Source organism: Leuresthes tenuis, unplaced genomic scaffold (genome assembly GCF_036924035.1).
Source record: "Leuresthes tenuis unplaced genomic scaffold, fLeuTen1.0.hap1 SCAF_19, whole genome shotgun sequence".
Lineage (NCBI taxonomy): Eukaryota > Metazoa > Chordata > Actinopteri > Atheriniformes > Atherinopsidae > Leuresthes > Leuresthes tenuis.
In genome coordinates, this window is record NW_027325373.1 from 829173 (window position 1) to 854599 (window position 25427).

At 47.1% G+C, this 25427-nt stretch overlaps 1 protein-coding gene across 2 annotated transcripts in view; it reads right to left on the reverse strand.

Annotated features, from left to right (window-relative positions):
• The window catches only part of sez6l (seizure related 6 homolog (mouse)-like), an 86721-nt gene that overhangs the window by 31058 nt on the left and 30236 nt on the right, over window positions 1-25427 (reverse strand). For both annotated transcript variants that reach the window (XM_072371504.1, XM_072371503.1), the window contains exons 2-3: window positions 5454-5981; window positions 640-779 (exon numbers count right to left, since the gene is read on the reverse strand). In XM_072371504.1, coding sequence (XP_072227605.1) covers window positions 640-779; window positions 5454-5981 — 668 coding nt within the window. The remainder of the gene's footprint in view (window positions 1-639; window positions 780-5453; window positions 5982-25427) is intronic.

Consider the following 25427-nt stretch of genomic DNA (forward strand, 5'->3'; position numbering starts at 1 on the left):
CGAGCAGCATCGAGTGCTTAATAACAGCACTTCCATTAAAGTTAGCTGGATGGCAGCAGTGCCCCCCCCCCACCCTAAAATGAAGGAATTGGGTCTTAATTTCAACAAAGCTCTTCCACACCAGGAGGAAAGAGAGATCATAGAATTCTGCTGCTTACTTTTACAACCTGGAGAAGCTTCTTATAGTTCTGGCCTTTGCTCAGATGCAGTAATACAGATAAATATATATAATATACTGAAATGTTTCTCTCCTCCCAGTTTTAACCTCTAAACTTCACATTAAATGCTCCGAGGCTCGGGAACAATAACAGGACGAAGTTGCATCTCTTAAACCTTTAAAACTGACACATCTTTAAGCTTTGGACTAAATATACAAACAGCAGGTGAGATAATATTAAGATAAACAGCTTGAGACGTTTGAAAGTCATTCTAAATTAAAAATCAATGCTTTTAAAAGTTTTTTTGGAAGTCCTGTCATTTGTGTGAGAGATCAGTACCAGCAGCTGCCACCAGGGGGCAGAGTTCAGCCCACAGGCAGAATAAACACTGCAGCATCCTCCAATAAAACGATGCCCAGCCTGACAACCTGCTCAGAGACTCCGTGACACCGGTCACGTGCGTGATTGCGCCGCTGCGTACCTGCAGCTCCACTCCGTAGCCGGTGTACACCGTGACCGTGTAGGTGCAGTGCAGCAGGGCGCCGTCGGGCAGAGGGGGGTCGTCGGAGGAGTCGATGTATCCCTCTGGGTCGGAGAAATTCAGCATGCAGCTGGAGGCGGCTGAAAAGACAGCAGAAGAGTTGCTTTTATCTGCTCTCTGACCGGAAACTCGCTGCTGCGCGTGATTAATGATGAAATTACAGGATCTACGCGCGCGTCCGGACTCAGGGGAGTCCAAATCATCACATTTATTTTACTGGGCCTTTCATACTCGGTGTACTTTTTAAAGCTTTATAATATTTATTTAAATTGTAGCGGAACATTTTTCATTAAAACACACCAACAGCCTCATGAATATGTTGATTTTTCACAGTTAAAATAACTGGTTTTTATTTGAAGGGCTGCAGCTGCTGGACTTTGAGTTAAATTAAACCCTGAAAACAGGCCTTTTCCTCCTGATAAGAAGGTGAAAATCACTTTTTAAGGCTCCCAAACAGGCCTGTTTGGTTGTTTCATCCTGAAATCTGAGTATTTCTTCTCTGCAGAACCGTGTTAAAGCGCTTTATTGTGCAGACTTCACCTCTGAGTCTATCTTCCATATAGCAGACAGCTGATTTATGGGATGTAAAGTAACGTTAGCACAGTTTCACAGACAGATGTTTGCACCCCGGTGTAAATACTTTGATATATACTCTGGTTTCCCTTCACTTTACTTCCTGCTCCTTTCTCACTTTGCTTGGTGTTTTATTTTGAAGAGTTTTCTTTACTTCCTGTGTTACACCTGCTTTCTGTCAGTCCCCTCCTCCCTCTGTTTATCGGGTATCTGGGCTGACATTTTCTCCACTCTTTGGACTTCTATTCGGACTTTTTTGGCTTCTCTGCTGAGCATTTCCTGCTCTGGGTTCCTTCCTTCTGCAGCCTGTGACTGGCTCCACTTGTTTCAGGAAACCCAACACCATGTTCTCAGTGAGCAACTGAACTAAATGCAACTATAAGAATTAAAAACCATCTGGAGGAGGTGAAATTCCTAAACTGGAGACAGAATTTGGTGCTACAGCAGTCAGGGAAATTACATCCATCTGGAATCTCTTCAAATCAGTTCATCTCCCAGTTTATCACCTGCTGCCTCCTCTGGTTTTATTTGACTTTGGTGAAGTGGGAAACTGTTCTGGGGTCAGATAGATCAGAACCTGATGCTGCAGCCTCCAGACTAAAGGGGAGAGGCACCATCCAGCTGGCATTAGTGCCTCTGGAACTGGGAACCTGCACATCTGGAAGGCTCCATCACTGCTGAAAGCCGTGAACAGATGTGAACCTGCTCCCTTCTTCAGGGAAGGCCTGAAATATCTCAGCAGGACAGAGTTAAACCACATCCTGCATCTACTCCAGCAGCAGAGGAGTCCAGCTGCTGCAGTCCAGATGTTTCACCAGCTGAAAACATCTCAAAACAACAAAGAAGAGCCAGGAATCCTCTATCTAACCCTCCTCTGCCAGAGCTCCAGCAGCTGCTCCCAGTTTGTAGGTTAAAGTTTGAAACTATCGGCTGTAAATTAACTGAATTTAATAATAACGTTACGCTGGAATAAAGTTAGCATGTTAGCATGTTAGCCTAAAGCAGCGCTAACGGAGACGAGCTCAGACAGCTACAGGGATCCATTATGAATCTATCAGACAGCTACAGGGATCCATTATGAATCTGTCAGACAGCTACAGGGATCCATTATGAATCTGTCAGACAGCTACAGAGATCCATTATGAATCTGTCAGACAGCTACAGGGATCCATTATGAATCTGTCAGACAGCTACAGGGATCCATTATGAATCTGTCAGACAGCTACAGGGATCCATTATGAATCTATCAGACAGCTACAGGGATCCATTATGAATCTGTCAGACAGCTACAGGGATCCATTATGAATCTGTCAGACAGCTACAGGGATCCATTATGAATCTGTCAGACAGCTACAGGGATCCATTATGAATCTGTCAGACAGCTACAGGGATCCATTATGAATCTGTCAGACAGCTACAGGGATCCATTATGAATCTGTCAGACAGCTACAGGGATCCATTATGAATCTTCAGACAGCTACAGGGATCCATTATGAATCTATCAGACAGCTACAGGGATCCATTATGAATCTGTCAGACAGCTACAGGGATCCATTATGAATCTGTCAGACAGCTACAGGGATCCATTATGAATCTGTCAGACAGCTACAGGGATCCATTATGAATCTGTCAGACAGCTACAGGGATCCATTATGAATCTGTCAGACAGCTACAGGGATCCATTATGAATCTGTCAGACAGCTACAGGGATCCATTATGAATCTGTCAGACAGCTACAGGGATCCATTATGAATCTGTCAGACAGCTACAGAGATCCATTATGAATCTGTCAGACAGCTACAGGGATCCATTATGAATCTGTCAGACAGCTACAGGGATCCATTATGAATCTGTCAGACAGCTACAGGGATCCATTATGAATCTGTCAGACAGCTACAGGGATCCTTTATGAATCTGTCAGACAGCTACAGGGATCCATTATGAATCTATCAGACAGCTACAGGGATCCATTATGAATCTGTCAGACAGCTACAGGGATCCTTTATGAATCTGTCAGACAGCTACAGGGATCCATTATGAATCTGTCAGACAGCTACAGGGATCCATTATGAATCTGTCAGACAGCTACAGGGATCCATTATGAATCTGTCAGACAGCTACAGAGATCCATTATGAATCTGTCAGACAGCTACAGAGATCCATTATGAATCTGTCAGACAGCTACAGAGATCCATTATGAATCTGTCAGACAGCTACAGGGATCCATTATGAATCTGTCAGACAGCTACAGGGATCCATTATGAATCTGTCAGACAGCTACAGGGATCCATTATGAATCTATCAGACAGCCACAGGGATCCACTATGAATCTGTCAGACAGCTACAGGGATCCATTATGAATCTGTCAGACAGCTACAGGGATCCATTATGAATCTATCAGACAGCTACAGGGATCCATTATGAATCTATCAGACAGCTACAGGGATCCATTATGAATCTATCAGACAGCCACAGGGATCCACTATGAATCTGTCAGACAGCTACAGGGATCCATTATGAATCTATCAGACAGCTACAGGGATCCATTATGAATCTATCAGACAGCTACAGGGATCCATTATGAATCTGTCAGACAGCTACAGGGATCCATTATGAATCTGTCAGACAGCTACAGGGATCCTTTATGAATCTGTCAGACAGCTACAGGGATCCATTATGAATCTGTCAGACAGCTACAGAGATCCATTATGAATCTATCAGACAGCTACAGGGATCCATTATGAATCTATCAGACAGCTACAGGGATCCATTATGAATCTGTCAGACAGCCACAGGGATCCATTATGAATCTGTCAGACAGCTACAGAGATCCATTATGAATCTGTCAGACAGCTACAGGGATCCATTATGAATCTGTCAGACAGCTACAGGGATCCATTATGAATCTGTCAGACAGCTACAGGGATCCATTATGAATCTGTCAGACAGCTACAGGGATCCATTATGAATCTATCAGACAGCTACAGGGATCCATTATGAATCTGTCAGACAGCTACAGGGATCCATTATGCATCTGTCAGACAGCTACAGGGATCCTTTATGAATCTGTCAGACAGCTACAGGGATCCATTATGAATCTATCAGACAGCTACAGAGATCCATTATGAATCTGTCAGACAGCTACAGGGATCCATTATGAATCTGTCAGACAGCTACAGGGATCCATTATGAATCTGTCAGACAGCTACAGGGATCCATTATGAATCTATCAGACAGCTACAGAGATCCATTATGAATCTATCAGACAGCTACAGGGATCCATTATGAATCTGTCAGACAGGGATCCATTATGAATCTGTCAGACAGCTACAGGGATCCATTATGAATCTGTCAGACAGCTACAGGGATCCATTATGAATCTGTCAGACAGCTACAGGGATCCATTATGAATCTGTCAGACAGCTACAGGGATCCATTATGAATCTGTCAGACAGCTACAGGGATCCATTATGAATCTGTCAGACAGCTACAGGGATCCATTATGAATCTGTCAGACAGCTACAGGGATCCATTATGAATCTGTCAGACAGCTACAGAGATCCATTATGAATCTGTCAGACAGCTACAGGGATCCATTATGAATCTATCAGACAGCTACAGAGATCCATTATGAATCTGTCAGACAGCTACAGGGATCCATTATGAATCTGTCAGACAGCTACAGGGATCCATTATGAATCTGTCAGACAGCTACAGGGATCCATTATGAATCTATCAGACAGCTACAGGGATCCATTATGAATCTGTCAGACAGCTACAGGGATCCATTATGAATCTGTCAGACAGCTACAGGGATCCATTATGAATCTGTCAGACAGCTACAGGGATCCATTATGAATCTGTCAGACAGCTACAGGGATCCATTATGAATCTGTCAGACAGCCACAGGGATCCATTATGAATCTGTCAGACAGCTACAGGGATCCATTATGAATCTGTCAGACAGCTACAGGGATCCATTATGAATCTGTCAGACAGCTACAGGGATCCATTATGAATCTGTCATTTTGTCAGAGCCCAAAGAGCAGATTTCATCACTGCAGTAAAGTTGTAAAGCACATTAATTTTCACTGAGATGTGCGATAAACTTTCCTTTAAAGCACGGAAATGATTCTATTTCACATTAACACAGCTTGAAATCCTGATTTAACGCCAAATACCTGACGGGGGGATATCAGTGGCGAGCATCGGGCCCTCAGTGGCGAGCATCGGGCCCTCAGTGGCGAGCATCGGGCCCTCAGTGTCGAGCATCGGGCCCTCAGTGGCGAGCATCGGGCCCTCAGTGGCGAGCTCAGCCTCCGGCTCGCCACTGTGCGTCTGTGTGTGAGGCGGCTCAGAGTCTGTGGGAGGAGGCCGGCTTGGATGGCTGCCTTGGCCTGACTCTGCAGCTGACGGTGGGGGTTTTACCCACTTCAGTAATCCCCCGCTTTGATGCTCCAGGGAGTGACTTCCAGGGAAGGAGCTGACACTGAGTCCTCTGCCCAGAAGAGGGAGCAGATTCTGGGGCAGAGCAGAGGGGAGGATGCCTCCTTTCTGGGACACAAGTCGTCCTTTCTGAGCCAGCACCGAGTGAAGCAGACCTCCCGCTGCGAGGCTGGAACTTTTGCCTTTCGTGCCGCCTTCCCTCGTTCGACCTGCAAGCACCTCTGGAGACTGGGTTGGGGGTGAAGCTGTGGGGGCTTCTTTATCTGAGAAGAGGGAAAACAAAGGAGGAATTGTTAGGAGTGTCAGAACAGGAAAGGAAATGTCTGAAAACAGCCGCCGTCAGTTCAGGGCGGTTCTGTTCGGCGTTATCTCCACAGCTCAGCTACCACCAGCACAAAATACTGATCACGCACGCACGCACGCACGCACGCACGCACGCACGCACGGCGTGGAGTGGAGGAGAGACGGGGCAGTTAAGCCTGACAGGAGTCGAGTCAGGAGGGAGAAAAAAGACAGAAATGCACAGAAAGGCTCGACTGTGCATCAGAAAATGATGCAAGAAAATGCAGCTTCCAAAACAGCACAAAGACACAGAGATCCACGTGCACACGCACACATGCACACAGAGAACAACACACACACACTCCTGCAGAAAAAAGCTCCAGATGTTGCACTTTCGTCTGCATTCGAGTGTCCTGGAACATCCTGGAACATCCTGGAACATCCTGGAACATCCTGGAACAACTTTACAGATTTATTCCTTTTCTGTTGTTTTTCATCTACAGACAGAAAATAAATCTAAATAAATATATATTTTATTCATCCTTAGGCAGCAGCAGTTAACGCACACGTGCACACACACGTGCACACACACACGTGCACACACACGTGCACACACACACTTGTGAAGACGCTGAAAAACGTCTGATCTCTCTGCTCTATAATAGCTTCTGATATCACCTCTTCTGGATGAAAACATTTGGCTGAATTTCCCATGAAATGAGCGACTTGTTCCGGCTCCGCTCGGCGCACACTGAGCTCCTCGTGTGGCGGCAGGCGAGCGCTGACCACGGCGCCGAGGCCAGAGGAAACATCAGCCGACGCTGTGCCTCAGCTCCTTCTGCAGCAGCTTGGAGGCTTTAAAAGAACCACTTCTGATCACCTCTGTGGTGATCTGGCTGCAGGCAGAATCATCAGATGTCAGAGAGCTTCAGATCCTTTTATACGACAGTTTCACTGCTAATTTGGATACTTTGGGTGACGTCCTCGGGGCTCTCGGAGAAGAATCAACGATGTGCATCGTCCCTCCTGGAGTTATCCTCCTGGAGTTGTCCTCCTGGAGTTATCCTCCTGGAGTTATCCTCCTGGAATTATCCTCCTGGAGTTATCGTTCCTCCTGGAGTTGTCCTCCTGGAGTTATCGTTCCTCCTGGAGTTGTCCTCCTGGAGTTGTCCTCCTGGAGTTGTCCTCCTGGAGTTGTCCTCCTGGAGTTGTCCTCCTGGAGTTACCCTCCTGGAGTTACCCTCCTGGAGTTGTCCTCCTGGAGTTATCCTCCTGGAGTTATCCTCCTGGAGTTGTCCTCCTGGAGTTATCCTCCTGGAGTTGTCCTCCTGGAGTTATCCTCCTGGAGTTATCCTCCTGGAGTTGTCCTCCTGGAGTTATCCTCCTGGAGTTATCCTCCTGGAGTTATCCTCCTGGAGTTGTCCTCCTGGAGTTGTCCTCCTGGAGTTATCGTTCCTCCTGGAGTTATCCTCCTGGAGTTATCGTTCCTCCTGGAGTTATCGTCCTGGAGTTGTCCTCCTGGAGTTATCGTTCCTCCTGGAGTTATCGTCCTGGAGTTGTCCTCCTGGAGTTGTCCTCCTGGAGTTGTCCTCCTGGAGTTGTCCTCCTGGAGTTGTCCTCCTGGAGTTGTCCTCCTGGAGTTGTCCTCCTGGAGTTACCCTCCTGGAGTTACCCTCCTGGAGTTATCGTTCCTCCTGGAGTTATCGTTCCTCCTGGAGTTGTCCTCCTGGAGTTACCCTCCTGGAGTTACCCTCCTGGAGTTATCGTTCCTCCTGGAGTTGTCCTCCTGGAGTTATCGTTCCTCCTGGAGTTATCGTTCCTCCTGGAGTTATCCTCCTGGAGTTATCCTCCTGGAGTTATCGTCCTGGAGTTATCCTCCTGGAGTTATCCTCCTGGAGTTATCGTTCCTCCTGGAGTTATCGTTCCTCCTGGAGTTGTCCTCCTGGGGTTATCGTCCCTCCTGGAGTTATCCTCCTGGAGTTATCGTCCTGGAGTTATCCTCCTGGAGTTGTCCTCCTGGAGTTGTCCTCCTGGAGTTGTCCTCCTGGAGTTGTCCTCCTGGAGTTGTCCTCCTGGAGTTGTCCTCCTGGAGTTATCGTCCTGGAGTTGTCCTCCTGGAGTTGTCCTCCTGGAGTTGTCCTCCTGGAGTTGTCCTCCTGGAGTTGTCCTCCTGGAGTTGTCCTCCTGGAGTTGTTGTCCTCCTGGAGTTATCCTCCTGGAGTTATCGTCCCTCCTGGAGTTATCGTCCCTCCTGGAGTTATCCTCCTGGAGTTATCCTCCTGGAGTTGTCCTCCTGGAGTTATCCTCCTGGAGTTATCGTTCCTCCTGGAGTTGTCCTCCTGGAGTTATCGTCCCTCCTGGAGTTGTCCTCCTGGAGTTGTCCTCCTGGAGTTATCGTTCCTCCTGGAGTTACCCTCCTGGAGTTACCCTCCTGGAGTTATCGTCCCTCCTGGAGTTATCGTCCCTCCTGGAGTTATCGTCCCTCCTGGAGTTATCGTCCCTCCTGGAGTTATCCTCCTGGAGTTATCCTCCTGGAGTTATCGTCCCTCCTGGAGTTATCGTCCCTCCTGGAGTTATCGTTCCTCCTGGAGTTATCCTCCTGGAGTTATCGTCCCTCCTGGAGTTGTCCTCCTGGAGTTATCGTCCCTCCTGGAGTTGTCCTCCTGGAGTTATCGTCCCTCCTGGAGTTATCGTCCCTCCTGGAGTTGTCCTCCTGGAGTTATCGTCCCTCCTGGAGTTGTCCTCCTGGAGTTGTCCTCCTGGAGTTGTCCTCCTGGAGTTATCCTCCTGGCAGGCACTTAACAAAATGAGACATCCTCGCTTTGAAGCTGTCGTTTTAAACCATCATCAATCAAAGACGAGTGACGCAGCGACATCATCCAACCTTTTCCTTATTTCTGTCAGAGCATTAAATCACTTCAGTTCAGAATATGGGATTACCGTGTCTTACAAGCCTGCTTCTCAGGTTATTTTGCTTCTACTTGGTTTTTCTGGCTCATAAACTGATTCCAGTCCTGAGGGGGTTGATCTGAGACGACAGACAGACAAACCTAATTCTGCAGAGCTGCTGGTGATGAACCACAGAGCAGAAGCTTGTGTTGCATCAGGGCAAAAAGATGAATTAGATACACTTTCCAGCTCCTTCCCTGCTGGTCCAGCCTGTCAGACTGCAGGCCTGAAGAGCACATCTGTGGTTCTGTTGGCTTCAAACTGCTGACAGAATGTTCTGGAAACCCACTGGAAGCTGATGCTCTTTGTCCCTAATTGGTCTCCAGTGTGAGTGGATTTGCATTCATTGTGCTTTTATTTTGCTGTTGCACTCGTCCCAGTTTTCCTCTGCACAGCGGAGCCTAACGAGATGAAAATAAGACGGATGGAGAGCATTAAAGCGAGATTCAGTCGGTTCAGATGGACGCTACAAACGTGCTTTTGGGATTTAATCTAAACTTTAACCTCTAAAGGTCCAGTGGACGTTAAGGATAAGGTGTCTAAAGTTAAAGAGCATAAAAGATGAACAGAAATCCATGTTTGGAGGCATGTTGGTGCTGATCAGCTTTAACTGAACTCTGGATGAGGAAAAGGTTCTAAACTCTAAAAAGGTGAACTCAGGTGTGGAGAAAAGGTTTCTTCAGACTTTCTGTCTGCCAGGATCGTAAAGATCCTTCCTGTAATTGTTACCTGTTGCATAAACTTTCAGTCCTTATTAAGGAGGAATAAACAGAAGCTGGCAGAGCCAATAATGCCGATCAATAGAAACCAAACCACCGTGTTCAAAGTGAAACTAACTGATAAAGCTGCGGTGACCTTCCATGAACTCAAAGTGGTTCTGACATGACTGCAGAAAAGCAAAAGACTGCGTTTCTGCCTCGGACCGATGCCGTCCCAGGACCTGAACCTCGGCTGAACCTCGGCTGAACCTCGGCCGAATCTCGGCTGAACCTCGGCTGAACCTCGGCCGAACCTCGGCTCAACCTCGGCTGAACCTCGGCTGAACCTCGGCCGAACCTCGGCCGAACCTCGGCCGAATCTCGGCTGAACCTCGGCCGAACCTCGGCTCAACCTCGGCTCAACCTCGGCTGAATCTCGGCTGAATCTCGGCTGAACCTCGGCTGAACCTCGGCTGAACCTCGGCTGAACCTCGGCTGAACCTCGGCCGAACCTCGGCTCAACCTCGGCTGAACCTCGGCTCAACCTCGGCTGAACCTCGGGCTGAACCTCGGGCTGAACCTCGGCTGAATCTCGGCTGAATCTCGGCTGAACCTCGGCTGAACCTCGGCTTTGTTCTTCTTTGTTCTTCTTTGTTTCACCTTAACTGGTCCAGAGCATCTCCAGCAGGGTTCCTGTGGTGCTGCTGAGCATCTCAGAACTTTGGGTTAAATCTTCTTCAGCTGGAACGTTCCACAAAGTCAGATTTCCAGCCTCCAACACGGCCGCCGTGCACAGGCGGTTCAGTCAGTCGTGCACGTGTTGAAGCAAACCAAACAAGCTGATTTTTAACAGGAAGTCGGAGGAAAAAAGCCTGTCCTGACTGAAGTGGTCTTCAGCACCAGCGATGCTTTAAAATGTGAGTCCGGCGCCGAGCTGCTGCCGAGGAACTGGGTTCAGTCATGCACCGTAGGACCGTGCACCTTAGGACCGTGCACCTTAGGACCGTGCACCTTAGGACCGTGCACCTTAGGACCGTGCACCTTAGGACCGTGCACCTTAGGACCGGGGGACCGTGCACCTTAGGACCGTAGGACCGTGCACCGTGGGACCGTGCACCTTAGGGCCGTGGGACCGTGCACCGTGGGACCGTGGGACCGTGCACCTTAGGACCGTGCACCGTGGGACCGTGCACCGTGGGACCGTGCACCTTAGGACCGTGCACCGTGGGACCGTGCACCTTAGGACCGTAGGACCGTGCACCGTGGGACCGTGCACCTTAGGACCGTGCACCGTGGGACCGTGCACCTTAGGACCGTGGGACCGTGCACCGTGGGACCGTGCACCTTAGGACCGTGCACCGTGGGACCGTGCACCTTAGGACCGTGCACCTTAGGGCCGTGGGACCGTGCACCTTAGGACCGTAGGACCGTGCACCTTAGGACCGTGCACCTTAGGACCGTGCACCTTAGGACCGTGCACCTTAGGACCGTAGGACCGTGCACCGTGGGACCGTGCACCTTAGGACCGTGCACCTTAGGACCGTGGGACCGTGCACCTTAGGACCGTAGGACCGTGCACCTTAGGACCGTGCACTGTAGGACCGTGCACCTTAGGACCGTAGGACCGTGCACCTTAGGACCGTGCACCTTAGGACCGTGCACCTTTAGCTGAGGAGGGCCGGCGCACCGCAGGGTTTCTTTCAGGCTGACTTTCTCTGACAGCTGCAGTTTGATGCAGTTCCAGCTCTTTATCAGCCAAGGCTTGTTATCTCTGGGATTTATGAAGAATGTGTATTTATCTAATTTATCTAAGAAGACACCTTCCTCAGTCAGGTTCTGTTTCAAACCTTTAGATCTCATTCAAATGGCTTCCAGGAGCTCAGAGCTCGCAGCTTCGACTCAAAGGAGGCGGAACAGAGAGTTCAGGGATCGGCTCCTTCAATCAGAAAGAAGGAAACAATCAGTAAAATCAGCTGATGCTTGTTTTTCCCCAAACTGCTCAGTCTGCAGGATTTAGAGCCTGAAGCAGCAGCAGCGAAGGCTGAAGGCTGAGCAGCAGAGGTTAAAGATCCTCTGAGCACAGCAAAGCTGTTGGAAACCTCCTGAACGCTAAATAAGTCTGACATTACCCTACAGTCCGGTCATTATATCTGAACCGAGTCAGAAAACAGCAGGAATCAGTTCCATCATTAACCCCCAAAAATCATTCCATAAATGATTAAAACAAATTAAAACGCTGATGCTTCACTGCAGGAAGCTGCAGAATCAAAGCTGAAGTTTAATATGAAGTTTAAGGCCTTAAAGACCTTCAAAAGAAGTCTTTCATGGTCTCATTCAGTCTGAAACCGAGCAGCACAAAGACAAATCTGGACTGACGCTTCATTTCTGGAGCTTTTCCATTTAATTTCTGGAGCTTTTTCCATTTAATTTCTGGACCTTTTTCGTTTCATTTCAGCAGCTTTTTCATTTAATTTCTGGACCTTTTTCATTTAATTTCTGGACCTTTTTCATTTCATTTCTGGACCTTTTTCCATTTAATTTCTGGAGCTTTTTCATTTAATTTCTGGACCTTTTTCGTTTAATTTCTGGAGCTTTTTCGTTTAATTTCTGGAGCTTTTTCATTTCATTTCCGGAGCTTTTTCGTTTAATTTCTGGAGATTTTTCGTTTAATTTCTGGACCTTTTTCATTTCATTTCCGGAGCTTTTTCATTTCATTTCTGGACCTTTTTCCATTTAATTTCTGGACCTTTTTCGTTTAATTTCTGGACCTTTTTCGTTTAATTTCTGGACCTTTTTCATTTAATTTCTGGACCTTTTTCATTTAATTTCTGGACCTTTTTCATTTAATTTCTGGACCTTTTTCATTTAATTTCTGAAGCTTTTTCATTTCATTTCTGGACCTTTTTCATTTAATTTCTGGACCTTTTTGCAGGTGTGTCGGCTGTTTCCAGGGGAAACGCAGCCGGACCTCAGCAGAAAGGTGCAGAATCCTCTGAAATCAGGGAGGTGTAAAATGTTCCAACGTTCAGGCCACAGAGCTTCTACCGTACTACAGGAGCTTTAATTTGTGCTTCATAGACGATTAAAATGACATTCACATTCACACAGAATCTGCATCTGAGCCCAAAATATTCCTTTAAACTCATAAATTTGTCCATTTTCGTCTTTTCAGGCATGCAAAGCGTAGAAATGTTTGCTTGGATTGAAAGTAGAACACTGCTGTGGTTTGGAGTAGAGTAAAATTCATCTTTTGTTCAGTGTGGCGTCAGCAGGCGGCCGGTGCACCAGCACCTTGCTGTCTGGGACAGCCTTGATGTGTGCGCTTTCAAAGGCATGTACAGTAAGATGTGTGGGGACCCCCGGGGGTGCAGCGATGCCTGGGTGACCTCTCCATCACCGCAGGGAGATGAAAGCTGCCTCCTGATAAAAGTTTAGCAGAAAACAGGAGCATGTGCTGCAGATCACAGTAATTAGGGCAGCTGGCCTATTTCAGGACATCAGTGTGGAATCTACTCGCTTTTATCGATTCTCCAAACGGCCTCGGTTTCTGTGTCAGATCTGCAGAAATATAAGATATGACTCCCTGCAGTCTGTCACATGCTGTAATGATGCCGTTACTCTGAACACTCAGACAACCTTTCCTTTATCCTTTCTGTCTTCATTCAGAAGAGAAACAGCTGATGCTAAACATGTAGCTTAGCTTCACAGACAAGCTAATAAACAGCACAGCTGCCCAACACTTCTCAGAGGGCGACGGGTCGGTTTTACTGCGGAGACACACTGTTGGAACCGGTTTTCACCGGTCTGAGCTGCTGAAATAAGCCCCGACCGAAGCTGAGAAGAGTTTTAGCCACAGAAGCACGTGTTGCTCACAAAGCAAGTTTAACAGATGCTGTGCGCTGATATAAAGCCGCTGTTCCCTCTCCAGGCAGAGCGCCGTCCTTCAGTTTCCTCATCCTAAACAATGAAGTGTCCTCAGTAAACCTTAACGTGTTCCTAAGCGTGTTCCTAAGCGTGTTACACGGCTGTAATCTAACTGTAACCATTGGCCAGAACTCCTGCTGAGCTGTTTTTGTAGCTTCATTAAAGTTAAATCGTCTTGTGTTCTGAGAAGTTGCACCAGCTCCACAGCTCTCCCTGTGTCTTTGAACACGCCTGCAGAACACGCCTGCAGAACACGCCACTCCTGCAGAACACGCCTGCAGAACACGCCACTCCTGCAGAACACGCCACTCCCGCAGAACACGCCTGCAGAACACGCCACTTTCGCAGAACACGCCACTCCTGCAGAACACGCCTGTAGAACACGCCACTCCTGCAGAACACTCCTGCAGAACACGCCACTTTCGCAGAACACGCCACTCCTGCAGAACACGCCTGCAGAACACGCCACTTTCGCAGAACACGCCACTCCTGCAGAACACGCCTGCAGAACACGCCTGCAGAACACGCCACTTTCGCAGAACACGTCACTCCTGCAGAACACGCCTGCAGAACACGCCACTCCTGCAGAACACGCCTGCAGAACACGCCACTCCTGCAGAACACGCCTGCAGAACACGCCTGCAGAACATGGCGCCAAAGCCTCAGAGCTCGGCGGCTGGATTGGACCTGACTGGAGTTTGTGAGGAATTGTGACGGAGCAGGAATCAGAAGCTGTGATGGAGCAGATCCTCCTTTCAGCGAGGAGCTGGAACCATTTTCAGAGGCTTCCTCAGAGCTGTGTCTATTTTTAATGCAGAAGCTGGTTTTCAGAATGTTTCTTGTGTTCATAGATTTTTCTGATTCTGGAAGTTCTTTCATAATATTATGAATCCAGATTCTTTGATGACAGAGGCTGTCATCGCCCAGAGTGCACTGACCGAAAAACTATGAGCGGAAGCAGGTTCAAGCTTTAAATACCCGGAGTGTCTCTGAGTTAACTTCTATAAAACCCTGTCAGTCTGTTTAAAGGACGCTTTAAAGTCTCAGCAGCCTGTCTTATACCGGTGGCATTAAACTGGGAATTTAATAAAACATAAAGCTCAGACTGAGCGGCTCATCAACATGTTGGATATGAACAGGCAGCTTTAAAAAGGTGACAAAGAGAAAGGCTGTAAATCTGCCCTGAAATAAAGCGTCACCATGAGAAAAGGGAAAAATATGTGGCATGAGATGATGTGGGCGGTGAGATCTGTCTGATGGTTTATTTCCATCACAGCACGCTCAGGAACAACAGCCCCAACATTCATCAGATAAGATCACCACAGCTCACCCTGTGACAGAAATTTAACATTTCAGTCATTTCAACTTCAAGCTGGAGGCAAAACGCACAACTGGGACCAGTTTGGGAACAGTTTGGGACCGGTTTGGGACCACTTTGGGACCAGGTTTGGGACCAGTTTGGGACCAGGTTTGGGACCACTTTGGGACCACTTTGGGACCAGTTTGGGACCAGTTTGGGACCAGTTTGGGACCAGGTTTGGGACCAGTTTGGGACCAGGTTTGGGACCACTTTGGGACCACTTTGGGACCACTTTGGGACCAGGTTTGGGACCAGTTTGGGACCAGGTTTGGGACCACTTTGGGACCACTTTGGGACCAGTTTGGGACCAGTTTGGGACCAGTTTGGGACCAGGTTTGGGACCAGTTTGGGACCAGGTTTGGGACCACTTTGGGACCAGTTTGGGACCAGTTTGGGACCAGTTTGGGACCAGTTTGGGACCAGTTTGGGACCAGTTTGGGACCAGTTTGGGACCAGGTTTGGGACCAGTTTGGGACCAGGTTTGGGACCACTTTGGGACCAGTTTGGGACCAGTTTGGGACCAGTTTGGGACCAGTTTGGGACGAGTTTGGGACGAGTTTGGGACCGGTTTGGGACCGGTTTGGGACCACTTTGGGACCAGGTTTGGGACCAGTTTGGGACCAGGTTTGGGACCACTTTGGGACCACTTTGGGACCAGTTTGGGACCAGTTTGGGACCAGTTTGGGACCAGGTTTGGGACCAGTTTGGGACCAGGTTTGGGACCAGTTTGGGACCAGTTTGGGACCAGTTTGGGACCAGTTTGGGACCAGTTTGGGACCAGGTTTGGGACCAGTTTGGGACCAGGTTTGGGACCACTTTGGGACCACTTTGGGACCAGTTTGGGACCAGTTTGGGACCAGTTTGGGACGAGTTTGGGACCACTTTGGGACCACTTTGGGACCAGGTTTGGGACCAGGTTTGGGACCAGGTTTGGGACCAGGTTTGGGACCACTTTGGGACCAGTTTGGGACCAGTTTGGGACCACTTTGGGACCACTTTGGGACCAGTTATTTCTGCTGGGATGCAGAAGGACTTCAGTGATCAAAGTGATCTTAAAACTTCTCTAGAAATAAGTGAAATAAACAAAAGGTCTTTAAATGGTTTCACAGCTGGGGCTGTAACTGGGATAAAGTATAAAGAAGGTCAAATGGTGGCTTTGTGGGAGAGATCTGAAACTAATCTGGTATCATAAGGTCTGTGGAACAGTATAACTCAGTGTGAGGACTTTAGTCCTTTTAAGACAACCCAAAAAGCCCAGAGCTACATCTCAGACTCTACAGGCCTCAGTTAGCATGTTAAAGGTTAAAGGTCACCCCAAGGTGAAAAAGCCCAGAGCTACATCTCAGACTCTACAGGCCTCAGTTAGCATGCTAAAGGTTAAAGGTCACCCCAAGGTGAAAAAGCCCAGAGCTACATCTCAGACTCTACAGGCCTCAGTTAGCATGCTAAAGGTTAAAGGTCACCCCAAGGTGAAGAAGCCCAGAGCTACATCTCAGACTCTACAGGCCTCAGTTAGCATGTTAAAGGTTAAAGGTCACCCCAAGGTGAAAAAGCCCAGAGCTACATCTCAGACTCTACAGGCCTCAGTTAGCATGTTAAAGGTTAAAGGTCATACATCTCAGACTCTACAGGCCTCAGTTAGCATGTTAAAGGTTAAAGGTCACCCCAAGGTGAAAAAGCCCAGAGCTACATCTCAGACTCTACAGGCCTCAGTTAGCATGTTAAAGGTCAAAGTTCACCCCAAGGTGAAAAAGCCCAGAGCTACATCTCAGACTCTACAGGCCTCGGTTAGCATGCTAAAGGTTAAAGGTCATGACAGCACAGTTAGAAAAAGCCTGAACAAGGATGGCTTGTTTGGAAGGGCTGCAGGAGAAAGCCTCTTCTCTCTAAAAAGAACATGGCAGCACAGCTTAGGTTTGCAAAGCTGCATCTGAACAAAGCTCAAGACTTCTGGAACAATGTCCTTTGGACAGACCAGAGCAAAGTGGAGATGTTTGGTCCTAATGCACAGCAGCACGTTTGGAGGAAACCAAACACAGCATATCAGCACAAACACCTCATACCAGCTGTCAAGCACGGTGGTGGAGGGCTGATGATCTGGGCTGGTTCTGCAGCCACAGGACCTGGGCACCTTGCAGTCATTGAGTCCACCACGAACTCCTCTGGATACCAAAGTATTCTAGAGTCAGATGTGAGGCCATCTGTCCCAGAATCTATGGCCAGCATCAAGTAATGCCACCAAACACTCACTGCTGCTGAAGCTGCTGGATCAGGGGTTCACTTAGTTTTACACTCACTGCTGCTGGATCAGGGGTTCACTTAGTTTTACACTCACTGCTGCTGAAGCTGCTGGATCAGGGGTTCACTTAGTTTCTGACTCGCTGCTGCTGGGTCTTGTTCCATTAATAATGGGACAGTGTGATACATCACGTGTTGTGACTCTGAGGTTAGACTGAAGAGCTGCTGAGGACTCATCACAGAAAGAGGGTGTTCTTTCTTTTCCTCTCGTGGTCTGAAGCGCCGTCTGTGGGCTCGAGAGCATCGGGAATAAACTGGATGAGGTGCAGCATCGCTGCTGACACTCATCAGATGTTAAACTCATCCTTATTTTCACCACAGCGCCGCCTGTCTGTGCTCGCCATGACTTATGAGCAACATTTAGCAGCTGGAGAGCACAAAAGAAGGTGTGTGTTTGTTCGGCAAAGGGGGGAAGAGTGACTGAAGAAGAATCCAACAGAATCAGGTCTGAGGCAGTGAAGCTGAGAGAAAAGGTTTCAGCGGTGAAGGGAAAGCAGGCTGAAGAGGGACTCCCTCCATCGCCTGAACCCTGAATACAGAGAAAAATCATCTTTTCTCTTCTTTGTTGCGGTTTAATTTGTATTCTGGGAGCTGCTGGCTGTTTAAAGCTCTTCATCAGGCCCAAGACTGGCAGCAGCAGCAGCTGAAACCCATTCCCTGCCTGCTGTGTCCGTTCCCACGGAGACGCAGTGATGAGCAGAGACTCGGCTGCACACCTTTCTGCAGTAAAAGCACGATGCCGGGAAACACAACTCTGGTCATTCAATTCTCGGTTTTTACAGCTTATTCTTGTTTTTTTGCCGTTTTTTTATTAGATTTGATCGTAATTGCTGAGACGTTTGAGGCAAAGGGTCCTCCTGGAAACAGATAAAGTGCTTTATTTTCAGGGATAAGTGGAAGTAATCATCTTTAAGCAGAGAGAGATGCTGCTTCCAGGAAAGATTCAAAGTACATGAGGTGAGAGCCACAGCTGCAGAAACCTGCCCCCCTCAGGAGTCTGAGGGTCTGGCACTAAAGTCACCGACAGAATTAAAACAGTTTCTGACTGAAGCCGTTACCTGGTGGTAGTTTGTTTCCACTGAGAACCAGCACAGGATGTGCTGAAAGCCATCTGATCCCTGAGTAAAGTTAAAGTAGAAAATAAGAACCAGAGACGGCGTTTCTTACGTTTCCTGCTTCAGATTCAAAGAAGAAGAGAAGGTTTGCTGCCATTAAAGAGTCCGATTCCTTGCTGCTTCCAGTAAAGGCAGCAGCTGCTCCACTTAAAGAATCATTCAAGGGAAACACCAGCTGACAGACATCACTAACGCGTTAGTTAATGCTGCGCTAGTTCGTTAGCCTCGTTAGCCTCGTTAGCCTCGTTAGCACGCGGTTTGAAGCGGGTCATCCCGCCGTGACGCGTCAGCAATACTTAATGTGTGAACCTGCGTTTTAAGGTGGGAATAAAACCTAAAGCTTCCTGCTATTAACGATATTTACTCGCTTCTTTGGTGTTTTCTGTGGTTCAAACAGTATTTCAGTATTTACTCAATTTGTGCCGAGTCAGCTCATTCAGGCGTAAATAATTTGAATAAAACATTACTTGGATTAACTCGTTTTTACAGATTTGAGGGGAAAATATCGTCCTGTCAGTTAATAATCTGATCCTTTTCTGTCCGATCTGATCATCAAACTGCTCCACCTGACTTTTTAATCCAGATTTATCACACTTAATCTGGTGTGTGGGGTCATAAAAACCCTCTGAGAGCTTTTAAATGAACAAAATGACCACGGAGTGCAGAAATGCAGCATCTGTGACCTCAGATGTGTCAACCTTTCAAATTCAGGCGCTGGGTAAGCACACTGCACCGATGTAATGATTTCCTGTGTGAGAACTGATGAGTGCCAACGCACACATGCACGCGCACGTGCACACGCACGTGCGTGTGCACACACACACACTGCAGTCTGGGTCGGCTGCTGGAACAAACTGAAAGCAGAGCAGCTATCGAACCGCCAGTCGATGTAGCATGAAGCCTGGAAATCTCCCCTCATCACACACACACAATGTAAACAAGCTTATCAGCAGCTGGCACGTGCACGAATGTTAAATACAAGCAGCCTCATTAAAAATGATGAAGCTCTCAGGTTTGTGTTTGGTTTCCAACATCAAAAAGAACAGAAATAATGAGTCTTAATGTTTCAGCTCAACTTTAAGGATCAGATAAACTGCATCCTTCAACTAATGATGCAAACATGGAAAAGCTGGATTTAACTGCCACTAAAAACTACCAATCATGTTATTATTATTATTATTATTATTAACCAATCATGTTATGGGTTACGGGCAGGTTGTGGGCAGGTTATGGGCAGGTTATGGGTAGGTTATGGGCAGGTTATGGGCAGGTTGTGGGCAGGTTATGGGCAGGTTATGAGCAGGTTATGGGCAGGTTATGGGCAGGTTATGAGCAGGTTATGAGCAGGTTATGGGCAGGTTATGGGTAGGTTGTGGGCAGGTTATGGGTAGGTTATGGGCAGGTTATGGGCAGGTTATGAGCAGGTTATGGGCAGGTTACGGGCAGGTTACGGGCAGGTTATGGGCAGGTTGTGGGCAGGTTATGAACAGGTTATGAGCAGGTTACGGGCAGGTTATGGGCAGGTTATGAGCAGGTTATGGGCAGGTTGTGGGCAGGTTATGAACAGGTTATGAGCAGGTTACGGGCAGGTTATGGGCAGGTTATGGGCAGGTTATGGGCAGGTTACGAGCAGGTTATGGGCAGGTTATGGGCAGGTTACGAGCAGGTTATGGGCAGGTTGTGGGCAGGTTATGAACAGGTTATGAGCAGGTTATGGGCAGGTTGTGGGCAGGTTATGAACAGGTTATGAGCAGGTTATGGGCAGGTTATGGGTAGGTTATGGGCAGGTTATGGGCAGGTTATGAGCAGGTTATGGGCAGGTTATGGGCAGGTTATGAGCAGGTTATGAGCAGGTTATGGGCAGGTTGTGGGCAGGTTATGAGCAGGTTATGGGCAGGTTATGGGTAGGTTGTGGGCAGGTTATGGGTAGGTTATGGGTAGGTTACGGGTAGGTTATGGGTAGGTTACGGGCAGGTTATGGGTAGGTTACGGGCAGGTTATGGGTAGGTTATGAGCAGGTTATGGGCAGGTTATGAGCAGGTTATGAGCAGGTTACGGGCAGGTTATGAGCAGGTTATGAGCAGGTTATGGGCAGGTTATGGGCAGGTTATGAACAGGTTATGAGCAGGTTATGGGCAGGTTGTGGGCAGGTTATGAACAGGTTATGAGCAGGTTATGGGCAGGTTATGGGTAGGTTATGGGCAGGTTATGGGCAGGTTATGAGCAGGTTATGGGCAGGTTATGGGCAGGTTATGAGCAGGTTATGAGCAGGTTATGGGCAGGTTGTGGGCAGGTTATGAGCAGGTTATGAACAGGTTATGAGCAGGTTATGGGCAGGTTATGGGTAGGTTGTGGGCAGGTTATGGGTAGGTTATGGGTAGATTACGGGCAGGTTATGGGCAGGTTATGAGCAGGTTATGGGCAGGTTACGGGCAGGTTATGGGCAGGTTATGAGCAGGTTATGGGCAGGTTGTGGGCAGGTTATGAACAGGTTATGAGCAGGTTACGGGCAGGTTATGGGCAGGTTATGAGCAGGTTGTGGGCAGGTTGTGGGCAGGTTGTGGGCAGGTTATGGGCAGGTTATGGGCAGGTTAGGGGCAGGTTACGGGCAGGTTATGGGCAGGTTACGGGCAGGTTACGGGCAGGTTACGGGCAGGTTATGTGCAGGTTATGGGCAGGTTACGGGCAGGTTATGGGCAGGTTATGAGCAGGTTATGGGCAGGTTGTGGGCAGGTTATGGGCAGGTTACGGGCAGGTTATGGGCAGGTTATGGGCAAGTTATGGGCAGGTTACGGGCAGGTTATGGGCAGGTTACGGGCAGGTTACGGGCAGGTTATGGGCAGGTTATGGGCAGGTTATGGGCAGGTTATGAGCAGGTTATGGGCAGGTTACGAGCAGGTTATGGGCAGGTTATGAGCAGGTTATGAGCAGGTTACGGGCAGGTTATGAGCAGGTTACGGGCAGGTTACGGGCAGGTTACGGGCAGGTTATGAGCAGGTTATGAGCAGGTTATGGGCAGGTTATGGGCAGGTTATGAGCAGGTTGTGGGCAGGTTGTGGGCAGGTTATGGGCAGGTTATGGGCAGGTTACGGGCAGGTTATGAGCAGGTTACGGGCAGCGCTGTAACATCTGAACGCATGGAAACGCGCCTCTTTGTGGGAGTGTGTTCGGTGTTGGGAGCCACTGCAGGACCAGCTCAGCTGAGCAGATGGCAGCATCATCTGTGGGATGTTGTCCTTCACACCAGCCCCACCTCTTCCCTCCTCCATCATGGCCATGCTGTGGTGCAGCTGTGCTCTCCTCCACCTCCCATTCGCTTCCATGTCAACTCTTATTCGCTGTCTTTGCACTTTCTTTATTCATGTGCTGAGCCTCCATGACTCACTTTTCTGTGTTTTCTCTGAAAAGCTGCTCTTCCCCTGAGGAACATGCGTGATTAATGGGCGATAAATCCTGTTGCTCAACCATATAAATGCTTTCCCAATTGGATTGTAGCACAACAACGCCAGAGCTCAATTCTAGGACAGAGTATTTTTCTCACTTTTTTGATACTCATCAACATGGTGCTGCAGTGATGAATGTTCACTCTGCAGGGTCATCACAGACCAACACTCAAACAAAAAGGATCAAAATAGAAAGCTTTCCTCACTGTTAGGTCCCTGAATGCAGCATTTTACATTTCCTTCATGCAGATTCAAAGCATTTGTCATTGTTAGAACAGTTATACTATGAGAAAAGGCTGTGCTGTGTAATGAGGAGGCTTCCTCCAACATTAGTTAGATCACTTCCTGATGTGTTGTGCAGGCTTGTCTCCTCGCTCCAGCGTCTCTGAGCTTAATTTTGAGAGAATCGATGTGTTCCTCGCTGTTCATTCCGCCTCATATTTTAAATCCGATTTTCTGTCAAACGTGCTATTTATTTCAGATTTGTAGGATGGACTCAGACTGAATTCAAACCTACAAATGACTAAATCAAAGCTGTCTCATACTCTACAAGAATACATAGAAAATACATAGAATTTTATCAGAACAGTGCTGTTAAAGTTTCTGTGAAACTGCAAATACATTTGTGCATTTATACTTTTCCTCTTTAATGTAGGAGGAACCAGCCACACATTTCAAGAAAGCCTTTTATAGTTCATGTCCTCTGATGAGGATTAGAACATTTTCCAGGGAATGATCAATTCAGCATTCAGAAGTTATTTGTTATTTGAAGATTTCAAAATAGAAACATCTTTATAATAATCAACCATCTGGGAGGCTGGACTGTGGAGCATTTGGAGAAGGGCTTTTTAAAAACTATGGGTTATGCTTGGTTAAATAGGGAGGGAATGGGCATAAGATTCAAATTATTGACACAAAATAACTCAATATTTCAGGTGTTGCACTTGAAACTAGACTTTTTTTCAGTCTGACAGAAATTAAACAGAAATATACATCCTGTAAACTCTCATCCTGACTTTATGTGGTCTCCAAAAGGTTTAGAAATGGATGGTACCAGTAACAAAATATCCATATTAATAAGAAATACATTAGATTGAAATGCAGTTCCTAATAAGATTTGTGAACTTTTTGCTATTTGGTTGATGAAGGAAAGGATTGCTACCACCATAATGTGGCTATTTACCACATGGAGCTTAGCACAGTTAACCCCAGACTGAAATGACTCCATTAATCAACATTTATAGAAATACAATAAATCAAATTACCCTCATAACGTAGGGAAATCATTCCGAGTAATGTTAACTCAGCCATTTTATTGCACAGTATATAATTACCTGTCATTACTCCATCTAACCTTTGCTCCAGTAGCAGCAAACAGCAGGTGAGATTAGCAGCTTTTCATGTACAAATAAGTCAACTAAAAAGCTTCCTACAAGGGTCAATGAAGATGAAACCAGAACAAACAAGAGGGAACTTAACGTGGCCATAAATGATTAAGTGAAATGTTGCTCAATATGAAGGCCATCGCTTGCTAAAACATTAGCATTAGCAAACATTAGCAGCAACCCAGTGTAACACATCTTAAACATGAAATGGCTACAGTTGTCCACAATGCTAAAACATTAGCATTAAACATTAGCAGCAGCCCAGTGTCACACACCTGAAACATGAAATGGCTACAGTTGTCCACAATGCTAAAACATTAGCATTAAACATTAGCAGCAGCCCAGTGTCACACACCTGAAACATGAAATGGCTACAGTTGTCCACAATGCTAAAACATTAGCATTAAACATTAGCAGCAGTCCAGTGTCACACCTGAAACATGAAATGGCTACAGTTGTCCACAATGCTAAAACATTAGCATTAAACATTAGCAGCAGCCCAGTGTCATGCACCTGAAACATGAAATGGCTACAGTTGTCCACAGTGCTAAAACATTAGCATTAAACATTAGCAGCAGCCCAGTGTCATGCACCTGAAACATGAAATAGCTACAGTTGTCCACAGTGCTAAAACATTAGCATTAAACGTTAGCAGCAGCCCAGTGTCACGCACCTGAAACATGAAATGGCTACAGTTGTCCACAGTGCTAAAACATTAGCATTAAACAGTAGCATTAAACATTAGCAGCAGCCCAGTGTCACACCTGAAACATGATATGGCTACAGTTGTCCACAATGCTAAAACATTAGCATTAAACATTAGCAGCAGCCCAGTGTCACGCACCTGAAACATGAAATGGCTACAGTTGTCCACAATGCTAAAACATTAGCATTAAACATTAGCAGCAGCCCAGTGTCACGCACCTGAAACATGAAATGGCTACAGTTGTCCACAATGCTAAAACATTAGCATTAAACATTAGCAGCAGCCCAGTGTCACGCACCTGAAACATGAAATGGCTACAGTTGTCCACAATGCTAAAACATTAGCATTAAACATTAGCAGCAGCCCAGTGTCACGCACCTGAAACATGAAATGGCTACAGTTGTCCACAATGCTAAAACATTAGCATTAAACGTTAGCAGCAGCCCAGTGTCACGCACCTGAAACATGAAATGGCTACAGTTGTCCACAATGCTAAAACATTAGCATTAAACATTAGCAGCAGCCCAGTGTCACGCACCTGAAACATGAAATGGCTACAGTTGTCCACAATGCTAAAACATCATTTATGTTGTTGAGTTTTGGGGCCAAAGCCATGAAATCTTTAAATTGTCATGGTGTAGTAGACTGTGCCTTTTGATAAGTATGTTGCACTGTTGTATTATTCCATCTGGTAGGCTAATTGAACTGTGTTGTGTTTCTTGAGCAGAGCATTATCCCTAAGGCGGTATTTTTAAACCTTTCTTTGGATGTTTGGATTATTTCATGTTGTTTCCTTGTCTCACCTGCACAAAGGTTCCTTGACTGGCATAAAACCAGAATGAGAGGCGTCCCAATGCTTTTATAGAGCAAGAAGCATGGGATGTACCAATAGTGTGAACTACATAGGGGTGTTTTTCTGCTAATGTAAACCAATCCTCATTCAGTAGACTTAGAAATGTATTCGTTGTCATGTAAATTTTACTGGTTCATTGATATTCATGCAGTATTTTATTGTATAAAGGTGTTTGTGGGACATGGATTGATAGGGGGGGGGCTTCCAGTACAAAGCCTGGAGTTGCAGTTTGGGCCTGAAACATCCCAGTGATCCCCTTCAGCTCAGGGCCCGACGTTAATGTTAAGTTTAAGCTGGAAGATTTTTGTAGTTATTTGCCTTAGTTTTCCCCATTTGTTATTTTTCCTCCATAATGCAGCTTTGCATAACGGCAGGTGCCCCTTTACCGGTGAATAAAAGCCTCCTCCGTCCACAGCTCAGCCAAATCCTACTGTGACGACACCAAAGGCCTGTGCCGACTGACAAACTGTACATTTCAGTCATGCCTGCAGCTAAGAAAGTTAGTTTCAACACATTAATCCAACCATGATGTTTTAAAGATAACCAAAAGGTGACTGAAAGTGGAAGTAAAGAGCTAAACTTTGTAAAAAAAAGAGACAAAAATGAAGTTTAAACAGTTGTGGCGCACATATTTCCCCAGAGCATCTGTTACAGGCCTCTCAAATTCACTCATCGAGACAATAAGCTCGAACTCCT